This window comes from Oenanthe melanoleuca, chromosome 1, assembly GCF_029582105.1.
Source record: "Oenanthe melanoleuca isolate GR-GAL-2019-014 chromosome 1, OMel1.0, whole genome shotgun sequence".
Taxonomy (NCBI): domain Eukaryota; kingdom Metazoa; phylum Chordata; class Aves; order Passeriformes; family Muscicapidae; genus Oenanthe; species Oenanthe melanoleuca.
Window position 1 is genome coordinate 89,074,543 of NC_079333.1, and position 16,696 is coordinate 89,091,238.

The following is a 16,696-nucleotide window of genomic DNA, read 5'->3' on the forward strand; positions in this document are numbered from 1 at the left end:
GACTGAAATTCTGACCAGACTGAAATGGTTCTGTGAACCAGCCACATTATAAATTAATCTTCCTATATATATTTATGGTATCCAATTTATCTTGTGTACCAAACCAGAACTACAAATCACTGCTTCAAAATGTGCTGTCAGTCTAACAGCCTATTTATGATACTTCAGAAAAACTGAACCCCTGGACTTCACTTGGAAAACTCCTTCTATCCCACTGTTGTACCCTCTTTCCACTTTCTATACTATGACTTTTTGCATTTCACTCACAGAACTGCAAAACACCTTTCTTAGCTGTCTTTTACACCTATCCAATGCTGTTGATTGCTGAGGACATTGTAAAATTTGATGAAACAGACAAGAGAAACAGGTTGTAGCAAAATCCCAATTTCCCCAGCTATACCCCACTACTTCCATGGGATTACTTCAGGCTCTGTCTAGCTGAGCTTTATGGACTGAAAGCTCACTACTGTTTTGGGGCACTAGCTGTACTTCCAGACCACATCTTCCAGTACAGTTTTGCCTGAAAGGAATTTATGTTACATACTCCATAAAACATGACCAAACACTGTAAATAAATGTGGTATTTATTACAAAAGAGTATGCCTAATTTGAACAGAAATTCTAATACAGGTATATTCACTGGCTGCAGTTCTGGCTGGATGTTCCACTCAGCAACAATAGTAGGAAAGCAGCTTTCATGTCTGTGAGTTTAAACTTTGTTGTTGCTGTTGTCATTGTTTTGTCGTTTATTTTTAATCATAATTCTCAATATAGCATTTTTCACCCCAAAGCAAACAGGCTCTGGGAACATTTGGCTAAAAACACAAAGGACAAGCACTTGCAGGTCCCCAAGCTGCCTAAAGACATCACACATTTTCATAGTCCAAGGAAAGAACCACAGGCAACAAATTCAGGACTATGTTATCTGTGGGCTATTTGAACTGCTTGCTTCTGGGGACCTGTTTTATCTGTTTCAACATCCCCGGTTTTCCTCCATTGTACTTTCCTCTGCCTGAGATATCTTCCCTTTCTGCTTACATTATTCAGTCTCAGCACTTGCTGAACTTTGTATTCTGACTCAGGTGCAGCTCAAGGCCAAGTATAGGCAACACAAAACGCTGCTGAAGACCTACTACCACTGCAATAATCAACCTACATTTCTTCAGTGTGAATGTCAAAAACAGCCTCGAGTATCTGACTTTTACAGAATGTTATAAGTCATACCTAATATTCTGCTTGATTTTTAAAGAAATTTGGAGCTTTGGGAACCTGGAGGATGATCTTTGTTTATAATTCCTGCACATACTAGGAGAGTGGAATGAAAGGTTGTGAATTTTATTTATAATTTAGTTATAAATGATGCCCTGTGCACTCACTTGAAAAGAAGAGCTTTCTGATTCATTTCTTGTAAAGGTCCAAATGTGTAGGACTATACCTGAGTGATAAGCAATGATAGAGCAAAAGCACAATAAACTGAGGATTTAGGAGTGAGTAAAAAAGGCATACCTGATCAAACTGATAAAATTAGGAGAAATTTGTCAAGCTCTTTGCATGATGTCTACCTGTCTCAGAGTCTCCCCTTTTTACGTTAATGCAATTACAAAGAACTGACGTAAACTCTGTTTGCAAAGGAGTTGCCAACAACATTGCATCAGTTTTTTCCTCATATCCCTCCCTACTACACAACAGTGTGGGGATTTCTGGGGGCTTCTAAAAGTTGGGAGAATCTTACTGCGAGGTTTGGTTCACTTCTGAGGAGTACATTACAAATTCCTCAGGTTACTATCAGCTGCACCAGGGATTCACACAATGCCAGGAAACTAAAAACAGAGCCCTAAAGTGTGGTTACATATTTCAAAAGGATATAAACATAATTTCACAAGCAGAAAGATGACCTTCTATCTGGTGTAACTATGTGTCAACACCATCTCCTTGCTCTCTTGCCAATATCACTAACTACAGCAACCCTTACTCCAAATTTTAGCTAGAAACAAGAACTTAATTTTAAGAGTAACTTGTGTTAAATTCTGTGTCTCATGTAGGTAGGTATGTAAGAGGCCAGGCATAATGATAGACTCATAGTCCTTAGTTGTTTTGAAATACATTAGTTCATATTAATCTCAAAATAAATTAATTAGGCTTCTGAAGGTTTACTCTCCACACCTTATTCATTTCAGTGCAATGTGTTGTATGCAACACGTGCCTGCACATTTAATTGAGAAGATCATTTTATGATTAATATTCTATACGTTACATAAAGACAGATGAGCAGAACAAGAAACTTTTCCTGTGAAACTTTTACTGTACAAAGGAGAATGCCGCAGCACGTGATTATGTACCTTCTTTATCGTCGTGACGTATGATCGCATCCTGTATCATATCAGCAAGATTAAAACGGACCCGTTGACTCTTTCCATGCTTCAGCTTCTTCCCGTAGCCCTCCCGTTTCTGGAGCGCCTTTTCCCGTTCGTAGTACGCCTTGATTTGGTCACAGCGCATGCGCCTGACCAGCCGCTGCCGCTGGCCCAGGGGGAGGGACTCCAGCAAGCACTGCTCAATTTCCATCTCATGGGTACGAAAAACGTTACATAGCTGGAAACAGCCTGCAAGAAATTAAACACAAGCCAGTTTAGATCTGGCTTTCAAACGTGCCATGATACCACCGCCGATTGTTTTGTTGTTCTAACCACGTGCGAGCCCGTCATGTAAGCTCCTCCTACTCCACCTACCAAGAACTACAGAGAGTCTATGTATTATCATTTACTTTTTGAAAATAACACATAACTCATTCCATTAAATCACTGATGCATTTTTAAGAAGCTGGCTCAGTTCATGCGCAGAAATGTGAATAGAAAGAAATCTGAAAGTTCAAATGTGAGATGGGCAAAATACCTAAATATTTCAATACAGTTCAAGTGGGCTAGTATTTGCTTACAAACAAGAAACTGCTACAAAGGCTCATGCTAGTTTGATGCCCATGCCCCTTTTTTATTCATTTTCATCTTGCTTTAGGTTGGCAAATTCCTGTATTCAGTGAGAAGAAAAACCACCATATCATAATATCACAAACTCTCAGTTCAGGGAGGACATTGAGACATGAGCACGTCCAGAAGAGGCAACGAGGCTGGTGAGGGGCTTGGAGCACAAACCCTGTGAGGAACGACTAAGGGAGCTGGGGGTGTTCAGCCTGGAGAAAAGGAGACTCAGGGGTGACCTGATCACTCTCTACAACTCCCTGAAATGAGTTTGTAGCCAGGTGGGGCTTGGTCTCCTTCACCAGGCAGCAACCGAAAGAACCAGATGACGCAGTCCCAAGCTGTGTCAAAGGAAAATTAGGTTGGATATTAGGAAGAAGTTTTTCACGGAAAGAGTGAAAAAGTACTGGAATTGTCTGGGGAGGTGGGGGATTCACCATCCCTGGATATGTTTTAAAAAAGACTGGATGTGGCACTTGGTGCCATGGTTTAGTTGAGGTGTTAGGACATGGGTTGGACTGCATGATCTTGAAGGTCTCTTCCAACCCAGTGATTCTGTGAATTTGAATGAGTTCATTAGCATGCAGTGAGCACTCAGATAACTACCTCTTAAAAACATCAGTCATTTCAGGTTCCTACCATGTGTAAAATTTTTTTCTATTTTTTAAAATTGATTGTTTAGAGACATTAAAATTGATCCTTCAAATGAAACCATCAGATACTAAAATCTTCATGCAGAAACAATTACAAATGTGTCTTTGAATCAGTTATTCCTAATATTCACAGCATTTCCTTTAAGCCAGATTCCTTTTTTGTTTTTACCATTAAATATGGTATTTCTGCTGACATTGCAATAACACTGTTATTTTCAAGTATGTTCTCTCTTCCACTGAGAGCAAAGGCCAAGACCATAGGAGACTTGAGTACTGCTACTTACTTTTCAAGGGACTGTTATGTTACAGAAGGAGGCTAATGGATTGTCAGATAATTTTATTGCCCAAGTCCTTGAATATGAATCCACCTCTATCAACAATGTGCCCACTATCCTGCACTAAGGCCTTTTGACGTGGTGGCTACAGACCACCCCATCAATTCTTATTCTTATGTTCTACTTAATGTATATGAATTTCCTTCATATGGGGGCTAGGTGCTCCAATTTGTAATTTCTGAGGACTGAGTGCAGCCCAGATGAAGGATGTTTTCTCTCCATAGTTTGAAGTAAGACCTCTTAAAGGAAACACAGACTCAATTTACCTTGGGTAGTTAAGAAATACCAAAATTAGCATTACTCTACAACTTAATGAACAGCTTTTGACTACTTATTTTGTGGAGTTACATCATCAAGGGATCCCTATCTCATTGAGGGCACACCTGAGTAGTGCTGACTAAATGACCACTTTGTTTCCTCCCTGTGGATTGACACGTTTAATCTACTGAATACCATTCAATATTCAAACCCTGCTCTGAAGGCATAATTAACAACCTCCTGACAGGATTTTGTAAAGCTCATGTCATTATAGCACATAAAAGCATCCAAATATATATTTATTTTCATTTAAAAAAGACAACAGAGTATTCTTATCTGCATTCTCTACAAAGGAAGTGAAAAACCATTATTTTCTTTTTAAATCACTCACAGTTTAGGGTGTCCCATTCAAGAATTTTGTGTTCTTTTTTAACATGTTTTGGTTTGCTTTTAAGGTAGCACAATTCCATAATAAAATATAAAATTATAGTCTTAGGTCTGCGTGCCAATCACTCTATAAATTCTATGTATAGCATCATATATTTATTTGCTAAATTATTTGTATATTATTTCATAAATTGCAGATAATACAAATATTCTATATTATATAATTATATATTATAATATATAATACACATAATATATATGTGTATATAATATATTACATTAAATATTATATGTATTCACTATAAATTACAACCCATGGTCTCAAACCATACTTCCCAAAATTGAGGAAGATACATTTATCCAAAAAGTGGCCAGGGTGTCTTGCTGGGAAACTCTATGACAGAAGCAGACACAGAATACAATTCTATAGGTCAAATTCAATTCAGTCAATCACTTTTAACACAGGCTAGTCTCTCCCTATAATTTCTGTTCCTTTCTTAGCATGCCCTTCTAGTTAGAAGAAAATGAGTTGCCACACTAAAAACTGGAAACAAGTATTGGCTTGTGTTAAGGCAAAACACAAACCCTTTGTTCTTGCATGTCAATGCCAACAACTCCTGCTGTATAAAAATTTTCCACTTGACCTTAAATGATATGTTTCATTTCATAGCAAAAATTATATGTTTCATTTCTTTCATTTCCTTGTTGGAAGACACAAGGAAATGAAAGGGTAATTCTGTAACACTGCAGAAAATCTAACTTTATTCTGGCCTCAATCCCAGTGCTCAGACATTCAATCCCATAGCAGAGCTTCATTCAGACCATCCTCCTCAGCCTGAGGTAGTTTGCAACTGCATCTTCTTTTTCTCAAAGTAGGACTGCAGAATAAGCAAACTTCAAATCTCTATTAGAATTGTTCTGCTGTGTATAAAATATTTCAGCAGCCAAGCCTTAGCCTACACAGGCCTTTTGGCTTGTAATTCCCTAAGCTTATACCCTAATGTGGCTATAATGCCTGCCAGCAAGGCTCATGTCACAGTGAATATCAGCTTGCTGTGTTTGCCTGCAGCTGGGAGCCCACCCCTGCACTGCTCATTCCTTCTCCTTTATGAAGGGAAAAACAATCAGCCATGCACTTGAGCTCCAACAGGCTGCAAATGAACTTGATGTTTATATTCTGAATACTCATCTGAGGCTGAGAATTGTGCTGCTGTCCTAGTCATAGCTGTAAATCTGCACTGTTTGCTAACCAAATACTTTAATGGTATCTTTGCTTTTCCTCAGCTTAACTGAAGTGCAGTCTCTGTTCTCAGGAGGAACTGGCAGTGTTTGCTGCTGTATCACAAGTGAGACTGATGCTAGCTGTGGCACATCTTTGCCATCACACTGCTCTCCTCATCCAAGGCAAGAAATCAAACAAATCAGTGTCTTGGCCAAACACAGAACAGCAAAGATGCTCTCACAGGCAGATTCCAGTTTCAGGAAGGATGTTCCTGGCTTAGTGCCCTCTGCCTCTCCACTGGGATGACTTTCAGCTTGTATGAGTCTTTGTCTATTTGCTCTATGAGGAACAGGCTTGACTGCCACAACTGGTCTCACATAGCAGCTCCCAGCATGTGGCCAGAGTCAAAGCAATGAGAAAAGGACTCCTGATACATTTGGGCACTGGTCTCAGCTGAGAATTAAAGAACTGAAGATGGAATTTCTTTTCTCAGCACATCTGGAACCTGATACAACTCAGATGAGATCAGTACCTGACTGTGGGTGTAACAGCTGCAGGTTAGCAACCTCGTTAGATTAAGCATGGATTATGAAACATGGTATAAATGCAAACAAGACAAATTCCCTGAATCAATCTTTCAGGTGCTCATCTCTAAGAATGCACCACTGAGTCCCAGTTTTAGAACCAGGCAGTGCTCTGCTCTGTAGTCCTGCTCAGCAGGGGAACTGATGATGGCATAAGAGACAGAGCTTCTTTCACACCTCGAGAGAGCTCAACTCAGACACAGGATGGTTATAGACAAGCTTCTAGAGGAAATTCTGTGGATGGTTTAGCATGGGGTAATGAAGCATAATTCACTAACACTGGATCAGATAACTTTGTCTTGTCTACCAGTCTTTAAACCCTCCATTAATGGATTCTACAACTTGCCTGGGTAAACTGTTTAAGTGCTGCACTGATTTCTATCAAAGTGCCTTGAGTTCTTTTGATGGCCATTACTCCTTGTTACTATTGTCACCACTGAGAAGACTTCAGCTTTGTCATTTCTGTTAGCTGTCCTGGTTACCTCCCATTGCTCTCATTCTATTGCCCAATGTCAGTCTTAGACTGGTGGGACCAAGACCATATATTTGCAGGTGCATCTTCAGCAGCCCCAAGCAGCAGCAGACAGTGAGTTCCCTCAATCTGCTGGCCAAACTCCTCTGAACATACCCCCTATGTGGTTTGCCTGATTTACCATTAGCACACAGCTGGCTTCCATTCAACTCTGTGTCCCCTGTAACTCCTGCACACTCTTTAGCAGGATTGCAGCTCAGGTCAGCCAGTTCCCAGCCTGTACTGAGGTACAGGGTTAGTGAGTCTCAGGCATGAAGATATGCACTTAAGCTCTTGAACTGCCCAAAGTTTCTGGTAAACCAATCCCCAGGATTAAGCTCTCCTATTTGAAGTATGCCAACTACTCTATCCTAAGTGAGTACTGCCAACAGCAGCAACAGCTTCAGCTGTAAAGAAACCCTCCAGGAAAAAATAGCTGCTAAAATCCACAACTTCATTAGGCAGATGTAAACAGTTACTGCTTAGAGAATGACAACTCAGCCACAGCCTCCAAAGAAAAGCTATTAAAGCCTCCTGAAAAGGTAACATGTGCAGCAGGTCTGTCCATCCTTTCCATCCTTATTTATGAGAAAACTGGCACAGACTGCCACACTGATTTGGTACAAGAACACACTATGATCCCCATTCAACAGCTGAAGATAGATGGAAAACACGATCCAAAACAGAACTGTTTTTGAGTGTGCTAGTCAGGAGGCAGGATGGTAAAGGTTTGTGGGTAGGGAAAAAGGTTGCCTTCTAAATTTCCATTTGCTTGAGAGTTTATATCTCATGACATAAGATATCAGATTTGAAGATTATTTCATGCTGTTCTTGCCTCAGTGCATGACAAATTACACTAATGTGCAGGGACTTGATAAGGTCACTGTGATGGTCATGGTAGACTGCACCGGGGAACACATTGGCAGCGTCAGCCATGAAAAAGCTGGCAGGGTTTACCAGGTTATTATTTATTTAATGGGATGTTATGGACAAAAATTACTAGATTAAATATGACTGCCAGGAAGCATATAGTTTTAAGGTCTGCCTCTTCTGTATAAGCCCACAATATAGAAACCTCTACAGATCATTGAAATATCAAAACCAGAGAAATTTTTACCATATTATATTGATTACTAATTAGTAAAGGAAAGTCGTTTCCACATGAATCAGCAGGGAAAAAAAAGTTTCAATGAAATGCTAGTGAAGGGCTGCTTCATTGACTGGGTCCACCATGAACCACAAGAAAGAGAAGAATCGTTGCTTTAAAACAGCATGTTCATAGAATTGTAGCAATTTACTCACAATTGAAGAGTGTGACATCTGCATCACAAGACAAATTACAGTTTTGATCCTGCCTGTACAAACAAGAGATTTCTGAGTAAAGAGGAATGGTTTGCTTTGAATTGTCACTGATTCTCACTGTGAAGATGAGAGAAGAAATATTTTGTGACATTACAAGCACTAGCTCCTGAACAAAATGAAGAGCACAGGAAGGGTGATGGGACATAAACAGTGAGGAAGAATGTGATTGTTACAGAAATGTTCTTCCATCATCTGCAGATGATTTGAGTTCAAGTAACTTTACAGTATGCAGGGACATTTTTGCCATACCTTTTTTTCAGAAACCATATGGATACAGCTTTCCCTTCTACTGCTTCTTATGGTTTTATGTCTACTAACTTCAGTGTGACATTTAAATTGGGAGAGTAGTCATCCTAAAAAATGCAGCTCAGGTGGTAATTCACATTACATGGGGGTGATTGTGTCCCTGTCTAATCTGGCTCACAGGTCAGGAGGCATTTCCAGACAGTAAAATTGAATGTTTACATACATGTACACCTCCCTGTATTTTGACATTGTATATAACTTTCCATTAAAGGCAAGCACACAATCAAACTGTTGACATTGCTTAATGCAGCAAGCCTCTCAAATAAGGTGATATGGAATGATGGAGCATAATGCTTAAAATTACAAATTTCAATATAAAAAGAAACATGCTTATCTTTATTTATGCAAAGATTCTTATTTTTTCGATATTTTAAACAATGAATAAAGTTCTGGGTATTTGAGAGACTATGGACTTTATAGCATTGAAACAAAATGTAGAGGATTTAAGGTACCTGGAAAAATGGTAATCTGAGATTCTGAGAAGGTATCTACTTGACACTGCTACCAAAACAATAGTCTTTAAGCAGTTTAATCTCACTAAAGGAAAAAGGGTAAAAAACCCTCAGAAATATATACTCTGTTTAGTTTGGGCCCTCTGACACTTAGTCCCTGTCTTGGTCCATTCTGGCTAAAGATTTGACATTTTCACAACTGCAATTAATCATCTACATTCTAATTTAGATAACAGAAATTGTCCTGAATTGCAGAAAGATAAAATATTTCAAAATTTCAATGACTTTCAATAAATGCTTAAATGGATTATCATTCATTCAACAAATTAAAGACAGTACTACTGTTCAACACAAAGCTGGTTAGCTAACCACAACCACAGTACTAACAAAGATATGTGGGAAAGGTGTGCACCTACAGATTCAGATACATGGATGGTGTAATTCAGTGCAGCTCCATCCAGTTCAAAAAACTACATTAATGTGCACTCCTTGTTTGCTCACAGAAGTCAGGCTAGAAATTAAAGCACTGGCCCTTTCAGTAACGCACTTTGCTGTTACACCTAATGACATTATTATACAGGAGGCTTTTATTCTACCAACAATGCATATTATTTAAATGTATTATGTTGAATTATAAATAAAAATTAATTAGTGTTTATGAAGTTGAGATTAATTCCATATGAAATCAGTGATATAAATACTGCAGCATAACTGAAGTCACTGTGCCAGAACCACAGATCAGTGCATTTTTTACAGGCGCTCTCTTCAGAAATCAGAAGTTATTATGTATTTTCTACTGATCTTACAGTTTCCAAATGAAATGTGGCTAAGAACAGCCACAGGAAAGGCTAGCTTGAAAATTGAAACATTAAGGCAAGCATCAAAATAGTTGGATTTGAAAATCCTTTATTCAGCATAGGGAAAATTACTTACCATTTGAACAGCCTCTCCATTACTTTTATTAAGCTGTGAGTGAAGTGTGGTGCTTGCAACCACTCAGCCTGACTTCCACAGCTGAAACACTTCCATCAGGTCAGTAGGGATGTGCTCACTGCAGCAATGGAGTTCATCCTTTTTCTTTTTTCTTGGTTCCCCTTCCCACCCCAAAAGTAGATAATCATGAGGGAGCAGCATAAATGTAAACTATTTACCTTGTAAAGAATGTAAAGTATTCAATTAATTCCAAGTCCTCTGAGAATAAATCACATTGCTGTAAAGGAGCTGATGAGCTTCTCCTATTCTTGGCTCCACTGAGCTTCTTTTTAGATGTAATTAGTAAGTCAGGGCTCTTAAATGACCTGATACACAAAGCTTCCTCAATTTCTGCTTAACACCCAATTCTGTTTCTGCTGAAGAGCAATCCTGAGCACATTCAAGCAGCCACCCTCTGATAAAACCCTACTCCTGTATGCTGTTCTTCAAGAGCCTTTCGATGTGACTAGACTGGTAAGTAGGAGCTGCAATCAATTTCCAGCTTGATACCAAGGAAAAGTTATTTATCAGATGCTATTTATCAACCCTACAGGCTTCCTAACAGACTCTATTATCTATCTATCAGCAATTCAGTGAAGTTACACTGGCATTTTCTAAAAATTTATTATATTTAAATCAAAGAATCAACCAGTTTGGGATCTTGCCATTGTAGTGATAGAAGAGAGTCTGAATAATACCTAATTAAATATAACAGAGGGTTCTGCACTGTCATTTGTGATTTATGCCATGTAGCAGTCTGTGACATATGGAGATTTTATGTTCTAGGTAAAATTCATTAACTGTGTGCCAGCTTATTCAACAAATGCAGCCAAACTGCTTGCCTGTGCATTAGCCTTCAGTGTAATAAAAAACAGGTTTCAAATACATATGTATGGGCTTCTTCTCATTTTTCAGAAACACAAAAGAGTCATTTTCTTTTGTCTGTTTTTGATGTACAGGGAATTCAAAAGTATGAATGGTCTGAATAGATGTCTGTATGTCCCAGAGCAGTAGTCCTCATCTGTGGATCACATCCAGAAACTACAGGAATGCAAGAAAAATGAACATACGTGATCTGGGTCAGGCTCATACAGATTATTTTGGGTAAAGCTGCTATCTCCATCTCCTCTCTACTGCCATTACCATTCTGTACTCCCTTGAAGGATGAGACAAAGATGCAGTCTGGATTCCCACAAACCACAGCACACTTAAAGTCATTTCACCTGCAAACATCAGAACCTTTTGTGAAACAAACTAAGACACCATTGTCTGCTCTGGAGCACAGGAGTTTCCAACCAGAAAGACTGCACAGTCTATGATATGAGTAAAACACATTATCCCATTAATCTCATAGAATATACCGAATATATCAGATAGGCTTTTTGGAGATGAAAGTCTGTGCTCAAGGTGAATTCAGGGCTTTATTGTAGCAATTTTTAATAATGAGTATTCAGACAATAGGTTGAAACAGTTGAAACACTGCTCTTTTGGAATTTAAGTAAGTCTTTTGAGCAATCAGCAAGAAAACTTAGGATATGAGTATTCCCTGATCTAAAAAAAAAACAACAAAACAAAACAAAACCAACCAAACAAACAAAAAAAAAAAAAAAAAAAAAAAAAAAAAAAAAAAAAAAAAAAAAAGGAAGGAAAAAAAAAAGCTTGTCAGTTAAATGTTATATACTAGCTCATGATCACTAGTGAAAGTACATGCAGAACAAATTAAACACATCTAGACAGTACAGAATATTGTCCTAGTTCCCCTTTGATTTTGCTGTGCTCTTGTGCTCTAGGATATAATTATCTTTTTTGTAGCTTCTAAATTTCAGTGTCTGAAGTGAAGACTGCACTGCAACATAGGAGAAAGGTATTTTACAGCATAAACCCAAAGGTGTGTATATATATGTTCTAGTAAGCAGCAGGAGAATGTACTTAGGCAGGGAACAGTATTTGAGGCTACAGAGCCTTTTGAAATAGATGAAAGGCTGCACAGGGCATAGAACACACAGTTTGGTGGTGTTTCATCTGCCCAGTCTATTGGGAGGGGTCTCTAGATACCATCCACAGCCTTTGCCATACAGAGGACTAGAACAGACACTTCAAAAAATGATCCAACGAGCCAAATAACAATACAGCAGAACATCAGCAGTCAATGCCTTTCCTTCATGGTTTATGAAGTGTAGACACATCCTCTGAAGCTTGTCCCACCACCACCTAATCTTTCTTTTGCTTGCAGCAAGGCAAGTGGTGAAAAGTGAGCATGGCACTGCTTTTCACCCAAGCACTGTGGTTTGATTCCAGCCCCCAGACCCCACACAGCTGCTCAGTCACTCCCCCACCAGCAGAGCTGGGGAGAGAATAGGAAGGGTACAAGAGAACTCATGGGCTGAAATACAGTTTAACTGGGAAAGCTACAGCTGCACACACAAGCAAAGTAAAAAGAAATTAATTCACTGCTTCCCATGGTTGGGCAGGTGTTCAACCATCTCCAGGAGAGCAAGACCCCATCACATATAATGGTTATTACAAAGACAAACAGCATCACTCCAAATGCAGGCCCTTCCTTCTTCTTCCTCTCTACTTTCTGTTATGAGCATGAGGTCCTGTGGTCTGGAATATTCCTCTGGTCATCTGGGGTCACCTGTCCTGGCTGTGTCTCCTCCCAGGCTCCCATGGACCAACACCTTCCTACCCACCATGGTTGTATGAAAAGCAGAAAAGGCCTTGGCTCTGTGTTAGCCCTGCTCAGAAACACCTGTATATTATCAGCCTTGTGTTCAACACAAATCCAAAACAGAGCCCTGTACTAGACACTGTGACAAAAATTAACTCTACCCCAGCTGAAACCAGCACACCAAAAATAAGAAACTTGCAGCATGCTTAAATTTCCTTGCAAGGTACTTGAGATTACTCAGTACCTTGTATGACAAGAGATAATGGCTTGTAAGCAAAACCTGACATCCATATAGCAGAAAAGCCAAATTATAATTTCTAACCATAAAGAAATACACACAAGTTGTACAACACTACTGGGCTATGTAGTACTCACTTGATTGAATAAACCATGTAATGATTAACCTGGTTTTGAAACATTTTCCTGCAACTGGGGAATGGGTTTGGAAATTATCATGGGGAGAAAAACTACAAGATGTACACACACAAGTAACATAGTCACAAAGACTTTGTTTCCTTAGACAGATCAAAGCAAAATATGCATATGTGTTTTCCAAAGCTTAATGATAAAGCAGCTAATTTTTATTTTTTTAAGAAATAGTCCAAGCTTCTATATCAGGACCTGAAGAGAGAGTTTAAAGCAATCAGAAAACAACAGTCATCTGATTAACACTGACTGCACTAACACATTTTAAATATATAACTATATACAGACATCTTAGAACAGAAAACAAATTGGCTGTTTGCTAACCCTTGTAACTTCTGGATCTGTGAATTTATGTCACTTTTTATTTGGCATTTTCAGAAGCAAGCAATGTATATTTGTTAGAATAATATACTAATTAATGCTTGTCACTTGTAAAGCCTGTGAGGAAATAGCATCAGAATATTTGGTCACATTTGAATAATCTAAATTGCTGTAAATCACATCAAGAGCAAGTAACACTCAAGAAGCTCCAAATCAGAAGGCAGAATGAGAATGAAGAGCTGGGCTTGCCAAATGACAATAAAGAGAAGGAGGAATAGATGAGAAATTTTCCTGAAAAAAATAACTCCTTTCTAGTCCTTGCACAGACGTAGTTATTTTTATTTAACTGCAATACAATGACTTATGAAGTGACAATTAAGTTATTTCCTTACTGTGCATTAAATGGAGATATAATACATGGATCTCTAGCCCACACTTCCAGATATAGGATAGAGAGAAGGGAAGCAAGTGCATTGGAAGAGATGTACTGGAAAATTATTCCTGCCATCACAGTATAACGTAAAAGTTTTGTTACAAAGGTACTTACCACAATAGTCAGTGAAAAACTAAGACTGTTGTTAACACTTGCAAATCTGAAATTTGGGAAAGTGAACTAACACATTGGAACAGTGAAAGGAAGCCAAAATTGCAGTTGCTACACCTCAAGGTAATGAAAAAACTGAACAGCAGCACCAACAACCAACTGCTTGAATAAAGAAACAAAAAATCAGATTGTTTCATAACCTATTCTTCTTTCACAGACATTCTCAGATATCACTATGTAGTCAGTAAATATGTCATGGCTCAAGAGTCATACAGCATACGAGAATTACAAAAAACATAAGAGAAAAACACATATATCAAAATTTGCAAAAACCTGCATATATAAAATCTAGTAAAGAACTATGTGAATCAAGACAAAGAGGATATTGAGCATCATACATCATAGGGAGTTAAAAAGGAAACAGTGGTTCACAGACCTAACCATAAGGACTGGCAAGCACACAGGAAAGGAAATTCAATGCCAAGTGAACTGTGGTTCTACATGCAATCTAACAATTTACAGAGATTACTGTAAAGTAAAAGCAGATGGAAAAGTAGTTTACCACACAGTGGAGCTAACAAAAATTCTGCAGCAGGGCTAATATGTTGGCCTTTGGTCACTCTTCTGTGCACATCAAGGGACTGCCATCTCAGTTTTCAAACAGCAAGAGGACTGGAAACTGGCCCTCCTCCATTCTGCAGAAAGGCAACTTATCTGGAATACTGCATTCAATTCTAGACAGTCAAATTGGAGCAGTTCAAAAGAAACTACCACAAATGGTTTTGGGGCCCGAGGGACTGATTTATGAGGAAAGATGAAAAGAATTAAATATGCATAGCTTAGCTAAGCAGTGACTAAGGAGAGAAAAGTTAACAGAAATTTAAACAGTGAAAGGGAAAAAGAAAGGTTATATACCATAAAAATGAATATAGGACAATAAAATGAATTTAATATAGTGCAAATCTAGGCAGAGTACCAAGACAAAAATAGCACATATGGATGAGATTAACAGGTAAGATCACAAGATTCCTTGTTTGGTGTACTGGGTGAACAAAAGCACAATTGGCACAGCAGCTCTGTTTACCTGACACTCAGATCAGCCTCTTCACTCAGTTCTGACATCTCCAAATGGCCCTTAAAGCTCTGCAAAGAGAACCCTCAGCAAAGTGAACCACCAACCCATGAGAATTTCTGGCTTGTGAAGCCACACCACTGGCATCTGAAAGGCTTCTCTCCCTTGCACTGGCAGGATAATTACTGGGTATGTCCTTGGCAAGCCTGGCCAAGGCTAGGAGAGCAAGGATGATTGCTAGTGAGAGCTGGATCTTCATGGTAAGTGAAAATGAAAGCAGGTTTAGTGCCTTTTCTGACAACAGTGTTTACAACAGCCTCTGGGGTCACCCTCCATATCTGCCATCAAGCACTACACTGGTGGCCACATCCTACTATGGTACAGCTGTGTGGGCAGGGAAACAAGGGAAGATAGGCATCCTAATATTTGATTGTGAACATGTGCAAATGTCCTTTCTGGGTTAAAGTAAAATGGGGAAATATGGTTGATAATTCAAAAGAGAGGAAAAGGAAGAAGAGAAAGAACAGGAAGTAAAGGAAGAAGAGAAAACAAGAAACTGAACAGCTTGATCTCATTTGACCAACTGAAAAAAAAGTGTCAAAGCATGGACTAGTCTACACAAATCTTCAAGCACCTTTACTGATGAAATAACTGGATAAACATAAAAGGGTTTTACAGATGTTGAAGAAACTGGAGTAGAAATCAAACAGGAATTATTATTGCAACTCTGACATTACTCCTCACAAGAAAGAAAAACGTCACTCCAAGACAAAATAAATCTATATATTCATTGCTGATTAAGAGGAATTAAGTAATTTAGTTTGCCTTAAAAGCTTTACTTTTCACAACTATGTCTATATGACTTACACATATCACTTCTGCAACTAATATCAGTACTGTAGCTAACAGAATCAAATTATTGTCTTGAAAGCATCTGAAAAACAAGCTGTTCAATTCATGAGCAACCTGAATAAAAAATGCCTCTCATTTCACATCAAATTATTGTTGAGTAAGGAATACAATGTTCTAACATTTTTTAGAGTCTCCTCTAGCAATAAGCTACTTAAAAACACTATTCTTCCCACAAAGAGAGAAGAGGAAATTTCTACATGCCTGCTTCCCTCCTTTCTCAGTTTAGATGTCAACATTTACAAAACTTTCCACAGGAGAGGGGTTTGATTCCTTTTATAGGAAAGGGATCATATTTGAAAGTTATCAATTGACTCTCAATATATGGCATCAATACATTGCTCTATTTTCTGTAGATGCCCTTACAAGGACCCATATATATTTTATGTGTTGTACTTCAAAATAGGATTTGCACCCAGCAGGAGCCCACCAACCTGAGGTGGTATGGCCTAGATCTACTGCCTGTCTATGTGCTCTGAATACTGCTCCATCTTCTCTGAAATCCCATCCTGCACAGACACATTCACAGCAGGATCTACAGCCAAAGACACCAGATTTTATCTTTCTCCTTTTTTCCAAGAATAACATTTTTTGTTTTAAAATCAACTATGAAATGGAAGAGAGTAAAGTACAATTCCAACAGGATGAAAAGCTAATAATAAATGAGCAAATGCTCTTCTACTGTGTGTGGTGCCCTCCCGTCCACACCCCTTGCCAGATCCCATTCTTACATCAA

General features: G+C 38.6%; 1 protein-coding gene across 1 annotated transcript in view; it reads right to left on the reverse strand.

Moving 5' to 3' along the window:
- Positions 1-16,696, reverse strand: part of MYO16 (myosin XVI) — a 358,267-nt gene that overhangs the window by 262,997 nt on the left and 78,574 nt on the right. The window contains 1 exon segment of the mRNA XM_056502322.1: positions 2,340-2,603. Within this exon segment, the coding sequence (XP_056358297.1) occupies positions 2,340-2,565 (226 nt within the window). The 5' untranslated portion in view covers positions 2,566-2,603.